The sequence below is a fragment of the Oncorhynchus keta genome, chromosome 2 (genome assembly GCF_023373465.1).
Source record: "Oncorhynchus keta strain PuntledgeMale-10-30-2019 chromosome 2, Oket_V2, whole genome shotgun sequence".
In the NCBI taxonomy this organism is placed as follows: Eukaryota; Metazoa; Chordata; class Actinopteri; order Salmoniformes; family Salmonidae; genus Oncorhynchus; species Oncorhynchus keta.
In genome coordinates, this window is record NC_068422.1 from 19,681,218 (window position 1) to 19,695,410 (window position 14,193).

Consider the following 14,193-nt stretch of genomic DNA (forward strand, 5'->3'; position numbering starts at 1 on the left):
AGTCGGCGAAAAGAAACCCAGACAATGATAGCTGTTTACATATAAATACAGCTGAAATCTATGCAGCTACTGTATGTCACACTACTGGAAAAACACACACATACAGTGTAACGGCATTCGTCTGTCGAAAGAGAGTCGGACCAAAATGCGGCGTGGTAGTTACTCATGTTCTTTAATGAAAAAACAACGATACATGAAATAACTAAATATATACAAAACAACAAACGAAACGCGAAAACCTATACAGCCTATCTTGTGATAACAAACACAGAGACAGGAACAATCACCCACGAAAACACTCACAGAATATGGCTGCCTAAATATGGTTCCCAATCAGAGACAACGATAAATCACCTGACTCTGATTGAGAACCGCCTCAGGCAGCCATAGACTAATTAGACACCCCACAAAACCCCAAGACAAAAAACACACCACAATAACCCATGTCACACCCTGGCCTGACCAAATAAAGAAAGAAAACACAAAAAGAACAAATATCTCCCTCCTCCATAGAATATCTTCCGGTAATACCTCATGAGCCAAGTAGACTATATGTATAAATGTATGTGGACACCCCTTGAAATTAGTAGATTCGGCTATTTCAGCCACACCCATTGCTGACAGGTGTATAATATTGAGCACACCGCCATGCAATCTCCATAGACAAACATTGGCAGTAAAATGGCCTTACGAGCTCAGTGACCTAAGAGCTCAGTGACTTTCAACGTGGCACCGTCATAGGATGCCACCTTTCCAACAAGTCTGTTTGTCAAATTTCTGACCTGCTAGAGCTGCCCCGGTCAACTGCAAATGCTGTTATTTTTAAGTGGAAATGTCTAGGAGCAGCACTGGCTTAGCCGCGAAGTGTCAGACCACATAAGCTCACAGAACTGGACTGTCGAGTGTTGAAGCGCATTGTGCGTAAAAATCATTTGTCCTTGGTTGCAACACTCACTACCGAGTTCCAAACTGCCTCTGGAAGCAACGTCAGCACAATAACTGTTTGTAGGGAGCTCCATGAAATGGGTTTCCAGGGTCAAGCAGCCGCACACAACACTAAGATCACCATGTGCAATGCGAGTTGGCTGGAGTGGTGTAAACCTTGCCGCCATTGGACAGGGGCTGTTTTTCATGTTTCGGTGTAGGCCTCTTAGTTTCAGTCAAGGGAAATCTTAATGCTTCAGAATACAATAAGACGATTCTGTGCTTCCAACTTTGTGTCAACAGTTTGGAGGCCCTTTCCTGTTTCAGCATGACAATGTGGTCATGCACAAAGCGCCGTCCACACAGGAATGGTTTGTCGAAATCAGTGTGGAAGAACTTGACTGGCCTGCACAGAGCCCTGACCTCAACCCCATCGAACACCTTCGGGATTAATTATATTAATGCCCATTATTTTGGAAGGAGATGTTTGATAAGCAGGTGTCCACATACTTTTGGTCATGTAGTGTATAATGGACTTCATATGGTGTTTAAATAAATGTTCTCTCTCTATCGCTCTCTATCGCTCAATCTCCCTCCCCTCTCTCCCTCTTCCCCCTCTCCTTCTCCACCCTGCCCTCTCTCTAACCCCCACCCTCTCTCTGCCTCCCCTCTCTCCCTCCTCCCTCTCTTTGCCTCCCACTCCCTCCCTGCCTCTCTCCACTTCCTCCCCCTTCAATCTATCAGTAAACATACTGACTGCAGTGGCTCTATCCCGGCTGGCAGCCCGTACTAAGAAGGCTATGCATGTGTACCTGCTGGCTCTGACAGGCTCTGACATCCTCTCCCAGCTCTTCATTATCTTCGTGGGCTTTCTGCTAGAAACAGCTGTGTTCCACCGTGAAGTAGGTACAGTTGTCCAGTGGTTAAGGAGGTGGACGTATAGCTAAAGGATTGCCAGCTCAAAACCCTGACAGTGCACTGAAAAAAAGTGGGCACAATTAGCTTGAGAAATGAGCAAAGGACAACATTTTATTGTTTGTTGTAATGAATGGACGATAAAGGTGTAGTGATCTGTTTTGGGAGAAAGTTTGAATTCTAATCGACCTGCCTACATGTTGTTTAAAGTACAGTAGATCAACTTTATCGTTTTGCTGTTAATGTTAATTTCCTTTCTCTTTGTCCTGACTTCTCACATAAAATGACATTTTTGTGTTTAACTGTATTCTAGGTCCCCACCCTCCTCCTGCGCTCGGTTAGCATGGCAGAGTTTGCTGCCAACCACGCCTCTATCTGGGCCACCGTACCCCTAACCGTGGACCGCTACGTGGCACTGTGCCATCCGCTCCTCCACCGCCAGATCAGCTACCCGGCACGAGCGTGGCGGATTATCACCATCGTCTTTTCCCTGGCGCTGTTGTCAGGCATACCATTCTTCTGGTGGTCTGACATGTGGCGCGTTGCCCACCCGCCCACCTCCCTGGACTCTGCCCTCATATGGACACACGTGATGATAATCTACTTCCTGCCGTGTAGCATCTTCCTGGTTCTGAACTTGCTGATCATTCACCGGCTGCAGGCGCGGCAGAGACAGGTCCCGTGCCAGGAGGAGCGTGGTGGTAGCGGGGCCCGGTTGGCTCCGCAGCGGCGCCTGGGTAAGAGCACCGCCATGCTGCTCGCCATTACCTCTGCGTTCGCCATCCTTTGGGCCCCCAGGACTATAGTGGTCATCTATCATCTATACGTGTCCTCGGTCCACAAGGACTGGCGGGTCCACCTTGCCTATGACCTGTCTAACATGCTGGCCATGCTCAACACTGCAGTTAACTTCTTCCTCTACTGTTTCGTCAGTAAGCCATTCAGAGCGTCCGTGAGGGATGTTCTGTTGCTCAGGGGGGGGTCCGTTGTACCACCGAAGGATAATCCACAACCAGCAGGCCCAAGACAAAGCCTCTACGTCCTTGCTGTCTAGCGGGACAAACGGTTACACCGAGACTACCAACCGCACCCCCCTAACACCCTGCAGGGCTAACGAGACCATGTGACCCTGACCTTGATCCTTAATCCTGAGATGAGACCCCTCTAATTGAGACCAGCCCCCTCGTCCACCCCCTCTATTATGCCATTCCTCCAGCCCATGAACAATATGACTTCGACCTTAACTATGGGACCTCGCTAATTGAGACAAACCCTGTACCCTCTTCCCTCCATCTCTTATCCCCTCTATTATGCCATTCCTCCAGCCCATGAACAATGTGACTTCGACCTCAACTATGGGACCTCCCTAATTGAGACAAACCCTGTAAACCTCTTCCCTCCTTCTCCTATTCCATGCCTCTATCCGTCCCCTCCATCCCCCCATTCCACTGTCCCCCAACACCCCATCCCACAGACCAAGTGACCTTGAAGTTTAGACACCCCCTTAATTGAGACCAAACCCTCCACTCACCCCATCCCCTCATCCTACGAACCATGTGACCTTCACCCTGAGACCCCAGATCAACCCCCTTCACCCATCCTCTTATTGCCCCATCTCTCTATCCCTCCATCCCACCATCCATCCCCCTATCCTACGGTTGCCCTAAGCACTTATGACCTCTGAACCACAGAGAACCACAGAGTGCATTCCATGTTCGGTGGACAGCTGCCAATCACCCTTTGAGGTGAACATTCTCAAAGGGCCTTTTCCTGAACTGTTGTTGGACTCAAAACAAGCAGAATGTTTTCTGATTCAACATGTTATTTATTATGTCCAGCGGGAATCCGTTTAAAATGGCACAACGTATTTATTTTCCGTTAGGGGGAAGATTTGGCTTGTGACATTACGAGTGCTTGGCTCGACTTTATGTTACTTTCCATATATGGAAGCTTGTTGTAACTATGTAACATGCTATTGTTTATATTGGTAAAAAAAGAATGCCATATGGACATTATTTGGTCTTGTTGGCTGCAGATGAACATGGTGCTTTAGTTAACACATAGAGAGAAAAGACGCTGTGAAAAGAGATGATGCTTTCATGTGCATGCTACTTAAAGTGAATGGCTCATCTATCTATTTACACATTGAGCATAGCCTCACCATTTCCTCTCAGTTGTCTACAGGGGGACAGTTTAGTTCTATGTGAATCACTTTACAATAGAAGGAAATGCAAAATTCTCTTCCTTTACAGAACATAAGTTAAGTAATAGTAAGAGTGTATTTTCATATAGTGCATTATTCTTTACTATGGAGAGAACACTCCACATGCCTATTTGCCCAAATGACAGTGTGACAGGCTTGCTGAGCAGCACAACTGAACCAATCAAGCAAACAAATAGCATTAAGGACTTCATTTCAACAGTGAGAGCGAGGAGCAAACCACAGCTGTGGTTATTTTTCATGAAAACGCAAGTGGGTGGAGGTTTAAATGAATGCTTGCTGTAAGTGCCTAAAAGCTGCAGCAGGGGAAGAAGACCCTGTTCTACAAACACACTCCCCCTGTGGGCTTCAGCTCAGCTAAGCAAATCTCACATCAGACTGACGGACGGCACACAGAAAGTACATTTTCCATCTGCTCCTGTGCAAGCCCCTAGAAACATCAATAAGGCGATAAGGACAAATTCAAATGACAATTTTTAATATGAGATATTTCATCAATAAGGGATGAGAACCTGTGTTTCATTGTAAATAGCACAGGGCTAAGGTGTCCTCTTGAAACATCCACACTTACTGACAAATTTGCATTATCATGTGTAAATGGGATCAACAAGCACTTTGTGACATCAGTATTTGTTTGGAGCTGAGTGTTCTCTTCTCTATACCTAATTAATGACTGATTCAACAGTTGGCAAGTGCAATCTGTTGGTGTATTACTTTTTACATTTACATTACATTTAAGTCATTTAGCAGACGCTCTTATCCAGAGCGACTTACAAATTGGTGCATTCACCTTATGACATCCAGTGGAACAGCCACTTTACAATAGTGCATCTAAATCTTTTAGGGGGGTGAGAAGGATTACTTATCCTATCCTAGGTATTCCTTAAAGAGGTGGGGTTTCAGGTGTCTCCGGAAGGTGGTGATTGACTCCGCTGTCCTGGCGTCGTGAGGGAGTTTGTTCCACCATTGGGGGGCCAGAGCAGCGAACAGTTTTGACTGGGCTGAGTGGGAACTGTACTTCCTCAGTGGTAGGGAGGCGAGCAGGCCAGAGGTGGATGAACGCAGTGCCCTTGTTTGGGTGTAGGGCCTGATCAGAGCCTGGAGGTACTGAGGTGCCGTTCCCCTCACAGCTCCGTAGGCAAGCACCATGGTCTTGTAGCGGATGCGAGCTTCAACTGGAAGCCAGTGGAGAGAGCGGAGGAGTGGGGTGACGTGAGAGAACTTGGGAAGGTTGAACACCAGACGGGCTGCGGCGTTCTGGATGAGTTGTAGGGGTTTAATGGCACAGGCAGGGAGCCCAGCCAACAGCGAGTTGCAGTAATCCAGACGGGAGATGACAAGTGCCTGGATTAGGACCTGCGCCGCTTCTTGTGTGAGGCAGGGTCGTACTCTGCGGATGTTGTAGAGCATGAACCTACAGGAACGGGCCACCGCCTTGATGTTAGTTGAGAACGACAGGGTGTTGTCCAGGATCACGCCAAGGTTCTTAGCGCTCTGGGAGGAGGACACAATGGAGTTGTCCACCGTGATGGCGAGATCATGGAACGGGCAGTCCTTCCCCGGGAGGAAGAGCAGCTCCGTCTTGCCGAGGTTCAGCTTGAGGTGGTGATCCGTCATCCACACTGATATGTCTGCCAGACATGCAGAGATGCGATTCGCCACCTGGTCATCAGAAGGGGGAAAGGAGAAGATTAATTGTGTGTCGTCTGCATAGCAATGATAGGAGAGACCATGTGAGGTTATGACAGAGCCAAGTGACTTGGTGTATAGCGAGAATAGGAGAGGGCCTAGAACAGAGCCCTGGGGGACACCAGTGGTGAGAGCGCGTGGTGAGGAGACAGATTCTCGCCACGCCACCTGGTAGGAGCGACCTGTCAGGTAGGACGCAATCCAAGCGTGGGCCGTGCCGGAGATGTCCAACTCGGAGAGGGTGGAGAGGAGGATCTGATGGTTCACAGTATCGAAGGCAGCCTGATAGGTCTAGAAGGATGAGAGCAGAGGAGAGAGAGTTAGCTTTAGCAGTGCGGAGCGCCTCCGTGATACAGAGAAGAGCAGTCTCAGTTGAATGACTAGTCTTGAAACCTGACTGATTTGGATCAAGAAGGTCATTCTGAGAGAGATAGCGGGAGAGCTGGCCAAGGACGGCACGTTCAAGAGTTTTGGAGAGAAAAGAAAGAAGGGATACTGGTCTGTAGTTGTTGACATCGGAGGGATCGAGTGTAGGTTTTATCAGAAGGGGTGCAACTCTCGCTCTCTTGAAGACGGAAGGGACGTAGCCAGCGGTCAGGGATGAGTTGATGAGCGAGGTGAGGTAAGGGAGAAGGTCTCCGGAAATGGTCTGGAGAAGAGAGGAGGGGATAGGGTCAAGCGGGCAGGTTGTTGGGCGGCCGGCCGTCACAAGACGCGAGATTTCATCTGGAGAGAGAGGGGAGAAAGAGGTCAGAGCACAGGGTAGGGCAGTGTGAGCAGAACCAGCGGTGTCGTTTGACTTAGCAAACGAGGATCGGATGTCGTCGACCTTTTTAATACAATTAATTCATTTAGCCCCAAGAGTTGATGAACAATGTTTAGACTTTGATCTTGAAATAACCATTTAATCACGCACCACTGGCTCATCGATTAGTCCTCAGTGAAAGGCTTTTAAATAAGGACATACTTTTCTGTCCTCCTCATAGCCATTGTATAACTGGTTTGAGAAGACGTGTCAACTACATAAGATAGTTCATTTGTTTGCACTAATAGGAACAGGCAGTAAGAGAGAAGGACACATTTTTGTTGATTACATCTCCTGTTTTCCTCTGTAGCTCAGTTGGTAGAGCATAGTGCTTGTAATGTCAGAGTAGTGGGTTCAATTTCTGCAACCACCCATACGTGAAATGTATGCACTTGTAAGTTGTTTTGGATAAAACCGACTGCTAAATGGCATATATTTTGTCTCAGTGAAATTGAGAGTAAGCTAATTGCCTACTTTATACACTTTTTTTGTGACATCCAATTGCGACCTTGTCTCATCGCTGCAACTCCCCAACGGGCTTGGGAGAGGTAAGGTCAAGTCAAGAAAAATATGACCCACCAAACCGCGCCCCTTAAACCTGCCCGCTTAATCCAAAAGCAAACTGCACCAATGTCAGAGGAAATGCCATTCAACTGACAAGTGAGGTCAGCCTGCAGTTGCCCAGCCCACCACAAGGAGTTGCTAGAGTGCAAAGAGCTAAGTAAAGCCCCCCAGATGACCCTGGGCCAATTGTGTGCCGCCCTATGGGACTCTCTGTCACAGCAGGTTATGACCCAGCCTGGGATTTAACCCAGGTCTATAGGGGCACTTCAAGCACTGTGATGCAGTGCCTTAGACAGCTGCGCCACTCAGGAGTGTATAAAATATATTTTAAACACAGGAGGTTGGTGGCACCTCAATTGGGGAAGACGGGCTTGCGGTAATGGCTGTGGCGGAATAGGCGAAATGGTATCAAATGCATCAAACAAATGGTTTCCATGTGTTTGATGCCATTCCATTCGCTCCGTTGCAGACATTATTATGAGCCCTCCTCCCCTCAGCAGCCTTCACTAATTTTAAATAATGAACATGCACACTAAAATGACTACCTGCCATGACGATTATTATGACCTTAAGTCTTTCAGATGCCAGCCTAAATGCTCATTGTTCCCACTACAACTGGATCATTCCTTGTGGTTTAGTGTTTGTAAATAGCTAATATGTGTTTTATTTTATTTCACCTTTATTTAACCAGGTAAGGTAGTTGAGAACAAGTTCTCATTTTCAACTGCGACCTGGCCAAAACAAAGCAGTTCGACACATACAACAACACAGAGTTACACATGGAATAAGCAAACATACAATCAATAATACAGTAGAAAATATATATACAGCATGTGCAAATGAGGTAGGATAAGAGAGGTAAGGCAATAAATAGGCCATGGTGGCAAAGTAATTACAATATAGCAATTAAACACTGGAATGGTAGAATATGCAGAAGATGTGCAAATAGAGATACTGGGGTGCAAAGGAGCAAGATTAATAAATAAATACAGTATGGGGATGAGGTAGATTGGATGGGCTAATTTACAGATGAGCTATGTACAGGTGGAGAGATCTGTGAGCTGCTCTGACAGCTGGTGCTTAAAGCTAGTGAGAGAGGTAAGAGTCTCCAGCTTTAGTGATTTTTTTGCAGTTCGTTCCAGTCATTGGCAGCAGAGAACTGGAAGGAGAGGCGGCCAAAGGAAGAATTGGCTTTGGGAGTGACCAGTGAGATATACTTGCTGGAGCGCATGCTACGGGTGGGTGCTGCTATGGTGACCAGTGAACTGAGATAAGGCAGGCTTTACCTAGCAGAGACTTGTAGATGATCTGGAGCCAGTGAGTTTGGCGACGAGTATGAAGCGAGGGCCAGCCAACGAGAGCGTACAGGTCGCAGTGGTGGGTAGTATATGGGGCTTTGGTGACAAAACGGATGGCACTGTGATAGACTGCATCCAATTTGTTGAGTAGAGTGTTGGAGGCTGTTTTGTAAATGACATCGCCGAAGTCGAGGATCGGTAGGATGGTCAGTTTTACGAGGGTATGTTTGGCATCATGAGTGAAGGATGCTTTGTTGTGAAATAGGAAGCCGATTCTAGATTTAATTTTGGATTGGAGATGTTTAATGTGAGTCTGGAAGGAGAGTTTACAGTCTAACCAGAAACTGGGTATTTGTAGTTGTCCACATATTCTAAGTGTGTGACCAGTTGGATGAGTAATAAACATACTATTATGTTTGATTTATTATCATACATGTTATAATCATCATATTACCATACCAGTGCTCATGTATTATCATACATGAGCACAAGACCAACCAAAAAAACACCAATCTCTGTGAATCTCTTTGAGCAGTACAGTCATATAATGTGATTGTACAGTGGTTGTTTAATACGCTATAGTATAGAGTTAAGCAGTACAGTCATATAATGTGGTTGTACAGTATTAATTTTTAAAAAGTCCCAAGGGGGTGTGTTATATGGCTAATATACCCTGGCTAAGGGCTGTTCTTATGCACGACACAACGCGGTGTGCCTGGATACAGCCCTTAGCCATATACCTCAAACTACGAGGTACCTTATTGCTATTATAAACTGGTTAGAAATGTAATTACAACAGTAAAAATAAGTTGTCTCATACCCGTGGTTTACGGTCTCATATACCACGGCTTTCAGCCAAACAGCATTCAGGGCTCGAACCACCCAGTTTATAGTACAGTATACTACAGGGCTAAGCACAGTCATATAATGTGATTGTACAGTAGTTGTTTAATACAGTATACTATAGGGTTAAGCAGTCCAGTCATATAATGTGATTGTAGTTTTTTGATACGTACAGTATGAAGTTCAATACCAACATTAGAGAAGCATAGAAATGAAGTTATTCTGTTTCATGTCTCCAAGTGCCACCAGCTCATCATGTACCCCTCCACTGACAAGTCTCTCTCTAATAGACAGTAACGCACTGTCCGTATTATTGGCCAAAGTGCAATAGTCGGAAAACAAACTGGATGATTAAGACTATCCTACCAACGGTACATTAAAAACTGTAATAGCTTATGTTTCACCAAGACGTGGCTGAAGGATAGCAAGGATAAAATAGAGCTGGCTGGCTTCTCAGTGCATCGGCAGGACAGAGCAGCTACGTTTGGTAAACGAGGGGCGGGGGTGTCAATTTGTCAATAATATTGCTCAAGGCATTGCTCACCTGAGGTAGAATACCTCATGATAAGCTGTAGACCACACTATCTACCAAGAGAGTTGTCATCTATACTATTTGTAGTTGTCTATTTACCACCACAAACCAATGCTGGCACTAAGACTGCACTCAACGAGCTGTTTAAGGCCATAAGCAAACAAGAAAATGCTCATCCAGAAGCGGCGCTCCTAGTAGCCGGGGACTTTAATGCAGGCAAACTTAAATCTGCTTTAACTCATTTCTACCAGCATGTTAAATGTGCAACCAGAGGGAAAATAATCTAGACCTCCTTTACTCCACACATAGAGATGCATACAAAGCTTTCCCTCACCCTCCAAATGAACATAATTCTATCCTCCTGATTCCTGCTTGCAAGCAAAAACTAAAGCAGAAAGTACCAGTGACTCGCTCAATAAGGAAGTGGTCAGATGATGCGGATGCTGTGCTACAGGACTGTTTTGCTAACACAGATATGTTCCTGGATTCATCCAATGGCATTGAGGAGTATACCACCTTAGTCACCGGCTTCATCAATAAGTGCATCGACGATGTCATCCCCACAGTGACTGTACGTACATATCCCAACCAGAAGCCATGGATAACAGGCAACATCTTCACTGACATTTTCAATCTCTCCCTGGCCGAGTCTGTAATCCCTACATGTTTCAAACAGACCACCATAGTCACTGTGTCCAAGATAGCGAAGGTAACCTGCCTAAATGATTCCCGCCCCGTAGCACTCACGTCGGTAGCCATGAAGTGCTTTGAAAGGCTGGTCATGGCTCACATCAATCCCATCATTACGGGAACCCTAGACCCACTCCAATTTGCATATCACCCCAACAGATCCACAGATGATGCAATCTCAATCACACTCCACACTGCCCTTAACCACCTGGACAAAATGAACACCTATGTGAGAATGCTGTTCATTGTTCATTGTAGCCAAGCATGACTCCAACACCATCATTAAGTTTGCTGATGACACAACAGTGCCTGATCACCTACAACAATGAGACAGCCTATAGAGGGGAGGTCGGAGACTTGACAGTGTGGAGCCAGGACAACAACCTCTCCCTCAATGCGAGCAAGACAAAGGAGCTGTTCGTGGACTATTGGAAAAGGAGGGCCAAACATGCCCCAGGTAACATCGACGGGGTTGAAGTGGAGCGGGTCGAAAGATTCAAGTTCCTTGGTGTCCACATCACCAATGAACTATCATGGTCCATACACACCAAGACAGTTGTGAAGAGGGCACGACAATACCTTTTCTGAAAGGATTTGGCATGGGTCCCAAAATCCTCAAAAAGTTAAACAGCTGCACCATCTAGAGCATCCTGACCTGTTGCATCACCGCCTGGTATGCAACTGCTTGGTATCTGACCGTAAGACGCTACATAGGATAGTGTGTACAGCCCAGTACATCAGTGGGGCCAAGCTTCCTGACATCCAGGACCTATATACTAAGTGGTATCAGAGGAAGCCCCTCCCCCCTCTTTGTTTTTACAATGCTGCTACTCGATGTTTATCATCTATGCATAGTCACTTTTCAAATTACCTCAACCTACCTGTACCCCTGCACATTGACTTGGTATCTGTACCCCCTGTATATAGCCTCGTCATTGTTATGTAATTTTCTTGTTACTTTTTTATTTGATTAGATTTGTTTTTACTTTGTTTGTTTTGTAAATATTTTTTTAACTCTATTTCTTGAACTGCATTGTTGGTTAAGGGCTTGTAAGTAAGAAGTTCACGATAATGTCTAAACCTGTTGTAATCGGCGCATGTGACAAATAAAATGTGATTTGATTTTGATTTGCTTAGAGCTGTCCCCTCTGTGTGCAGCTGTGTGTGTCCATCCATCCATACTGAGTTCTAAGAGTCTCTCTATGTATTCATCCTGTTAGCTCAGAGGGTGCCCGGCCTCAGGCACAGCCACAGATGTTACCTCATGCAGCTGTGTGTTCATGTCGTCCTGCTAGTGACCATAGCATACTGACTTCTGAGAGTCACTCTATGTGTCCATTCTTCACCCAGCTAAGAGAGGGAGAATGTGACAGCACCCAGAGGTGTCCACTCTGCTCTGTGTACAGCTGTCCATCTAACAATGCCCCCCCATGTCTCCAGTGACCATAGCCTAATAGGTTCTGTTGGTCTCTCTATCCTATGACCAGTTAAGACAGGGGCTTGGCCTCGGGGTACAGACGCAGATTTTACCGAACGTTTCTTTGAAGACGTCCCTCTTCCGAGCGAGGGGGATGAGAGAGGGTGTAACTGTGGCGACCCCGGGGGGACACACACAGTGGGGACGTCGGCGGTATCACGAGGGATCATGGGAGAAAACAGTACAGAGTTTAAATGTTAAACACGGTGGTGATATATCAGGGCAGGATCTGATTAGTATCTTAATGGAGGCCCCGACACAGCTTTAGTGATGATGATTACGTCTGTGTCCCAAATGGAACGCACTAGGTAGTGCTCTTTATAGGGAGCAGGGTGCCATTTGGGATACAAGCAATGCTCCTTTATGGAGGAGGGGAGAGAAGAGGAGGAGGGGAGAGGAGAGGAAGAGGGAGGGAGGGAGGGAGGGACATGGAAGAGGAAGGTTTTCCCCTATTGCCACACGTCCCCAGCTCGTCTGTCTACCTGCTTATCATATGTTGTGTGCCTGCTCAGACACCTGTCTAGGCCAACTGCTATACACTCCACCCCCATCAGTGTGACCTGCTCTGCTCTCTACCAGCTGTTTATATCTCACAATGAGAACCACGGCATAGAAAACATGTTGGTTGTTGATTACAACTCTATAGGAATGTTTCATCTCAACGTGCTCCCCATGCTCAGAAAGGGGGAATGTTAGGCTACTTTATTGTTCCCTGGGGTACAACAAGTTCAAACTACACATAAAGTACCTTTAGATGTACGCATATAATCTCATATGGTACAGTTCGCTAACTTTTAGGGTACATGGGCGGATAATCTAGTATATGGTATATTTTCTGTACCCATTCATTTAGATATATATAAAGGTACAATCATCACACTATCACTTTTTAAAAAAGGGGTACGGGGAAGGTACATTTCTGTTTCCCCGGGGTACAAGCATATTCTGTGTACCTCAAGGGTGCACTAATGATTCTTGATGGTTCTGATCTGTACCTTTGCTTAGCAGAAAAGCTCCAAATTGAGAATGTATTGAAGAAAGGTACATACTGTATGTGCCCAACATAACGTATAATTATGAACTTTTGCTACTTTAATGGAACTAACGGCTTTGTCACCGTGGTGCAACCCTAAAAAGGTCATTTGTACCATAAGGTTCAGAGCAAATTGGCCAGTGTTACCTAGTGTGGATTTTTCAGTGTAACATTTCTAGTGTTGTTTTAAATGATTACTCAGTGGTGTAAAATAATCCCAGTGCTGGTGTTAATAACTAGAGTTGAGTGTGAGAGTGTGATGAAGTACGTTTTACTCTGTGGAGGGTAAAACAGTCCCATCATTATCATATTTCCCAGCATGATCTACTGCAGTTAGATTTTTTTTAAGGATTGTTTTTCATATCTGTGTTTTTACATGTTTCTTTTTTATTTAACCTTTATTTAACCAGGTAGGCAAGTTGAGAACACCTTTATTTAACCAGGTAGGCAAGTTGAGAACAAGTTCTCATTTACAATTGCGACCTGGCAATGTACTTTAATTGATTGACTAATCTTATGCTACACAAAGATAAATACCATATATTTTTTCAGAACTAATCCAATCAGTTAGTTAGATTTATTGTACCTGATACTGAAATGGTTGTTCCAGTTTAAATGGTTTAGGTGGTCTCCTTTTTCAATGTTTCTAACCCTGACAGTCTTTCTGAATGTAGTATGAGGGTAAATAAAACAATTCCATATTTTGGATGTTCTAACTCTGACTGGAATCCAATGGGAATTAAACATCACTTTGCAAACCAGCATAATGTGATTTGCAGGTCTGATGAGGCCACTAAAACCATGACCATGTAAACCTGACCTCTTGGTGTAATGGGTGCTTGTTTGGCATTCATTCACTGGTCCCAGATTCGAGTCCTAGTCAGGGCTACCCCCTGAATTTGCTGCATTGGTGTCAGGGATGTAGTGATGGGAAGTTCAGCTCTTTTTACTGACTCTGATCTTTTCAAACTCATTCAGTCAAAGAACAAGTCTTTGAACTTGTTTCAGTAATGCCCAGAGCATGCAAGACCCCATACCAGCGAACGATGAAGTGAAAACTCGAAAGAGTCATGATTCTACAAGCCTCTCGTTCACATGTCATTCACCATAAGGGGCTAATTGGAGCTGTCATTTGTTATGGGACTTGTGAAAGTGTGCTTCAAACAATGTACATTTGTGATTGCTACGCATACAAAAATATA

At 45.4% G+C, this 14,193-nt stretch overlaps 1 protein-coding gene across 1 annotated transcript in view; it reads left to right on the plus strand.

Moving 5' to 3' along the window:
* The window catches only part of gpr142 (G protein-coupled receptor 142), a 48,806-nt gene extending 45,058 nt beyond the window's left edge, over nucleotides 1-3,748 (plus strand). The window contains 3 exon segments of the mRNA XM_035740763.2: nucleotides 1,669-1,826; nucleotides 2,153-2,815; nucleotides 2,817-3,748. Coding sequence (XP_035596656.1) covers nucleotides 1,669-1,826; nucleotides 2,153-2,815; nucleotides 2,817-2,966 — 971 coding nt within the window. The 3' untranslated portion in view covers nucleotides 2,967-3,748.
* The last annotated feature ends 10,445 nt before the right edge of the window (nucleotides 3,749-14,193 follow it).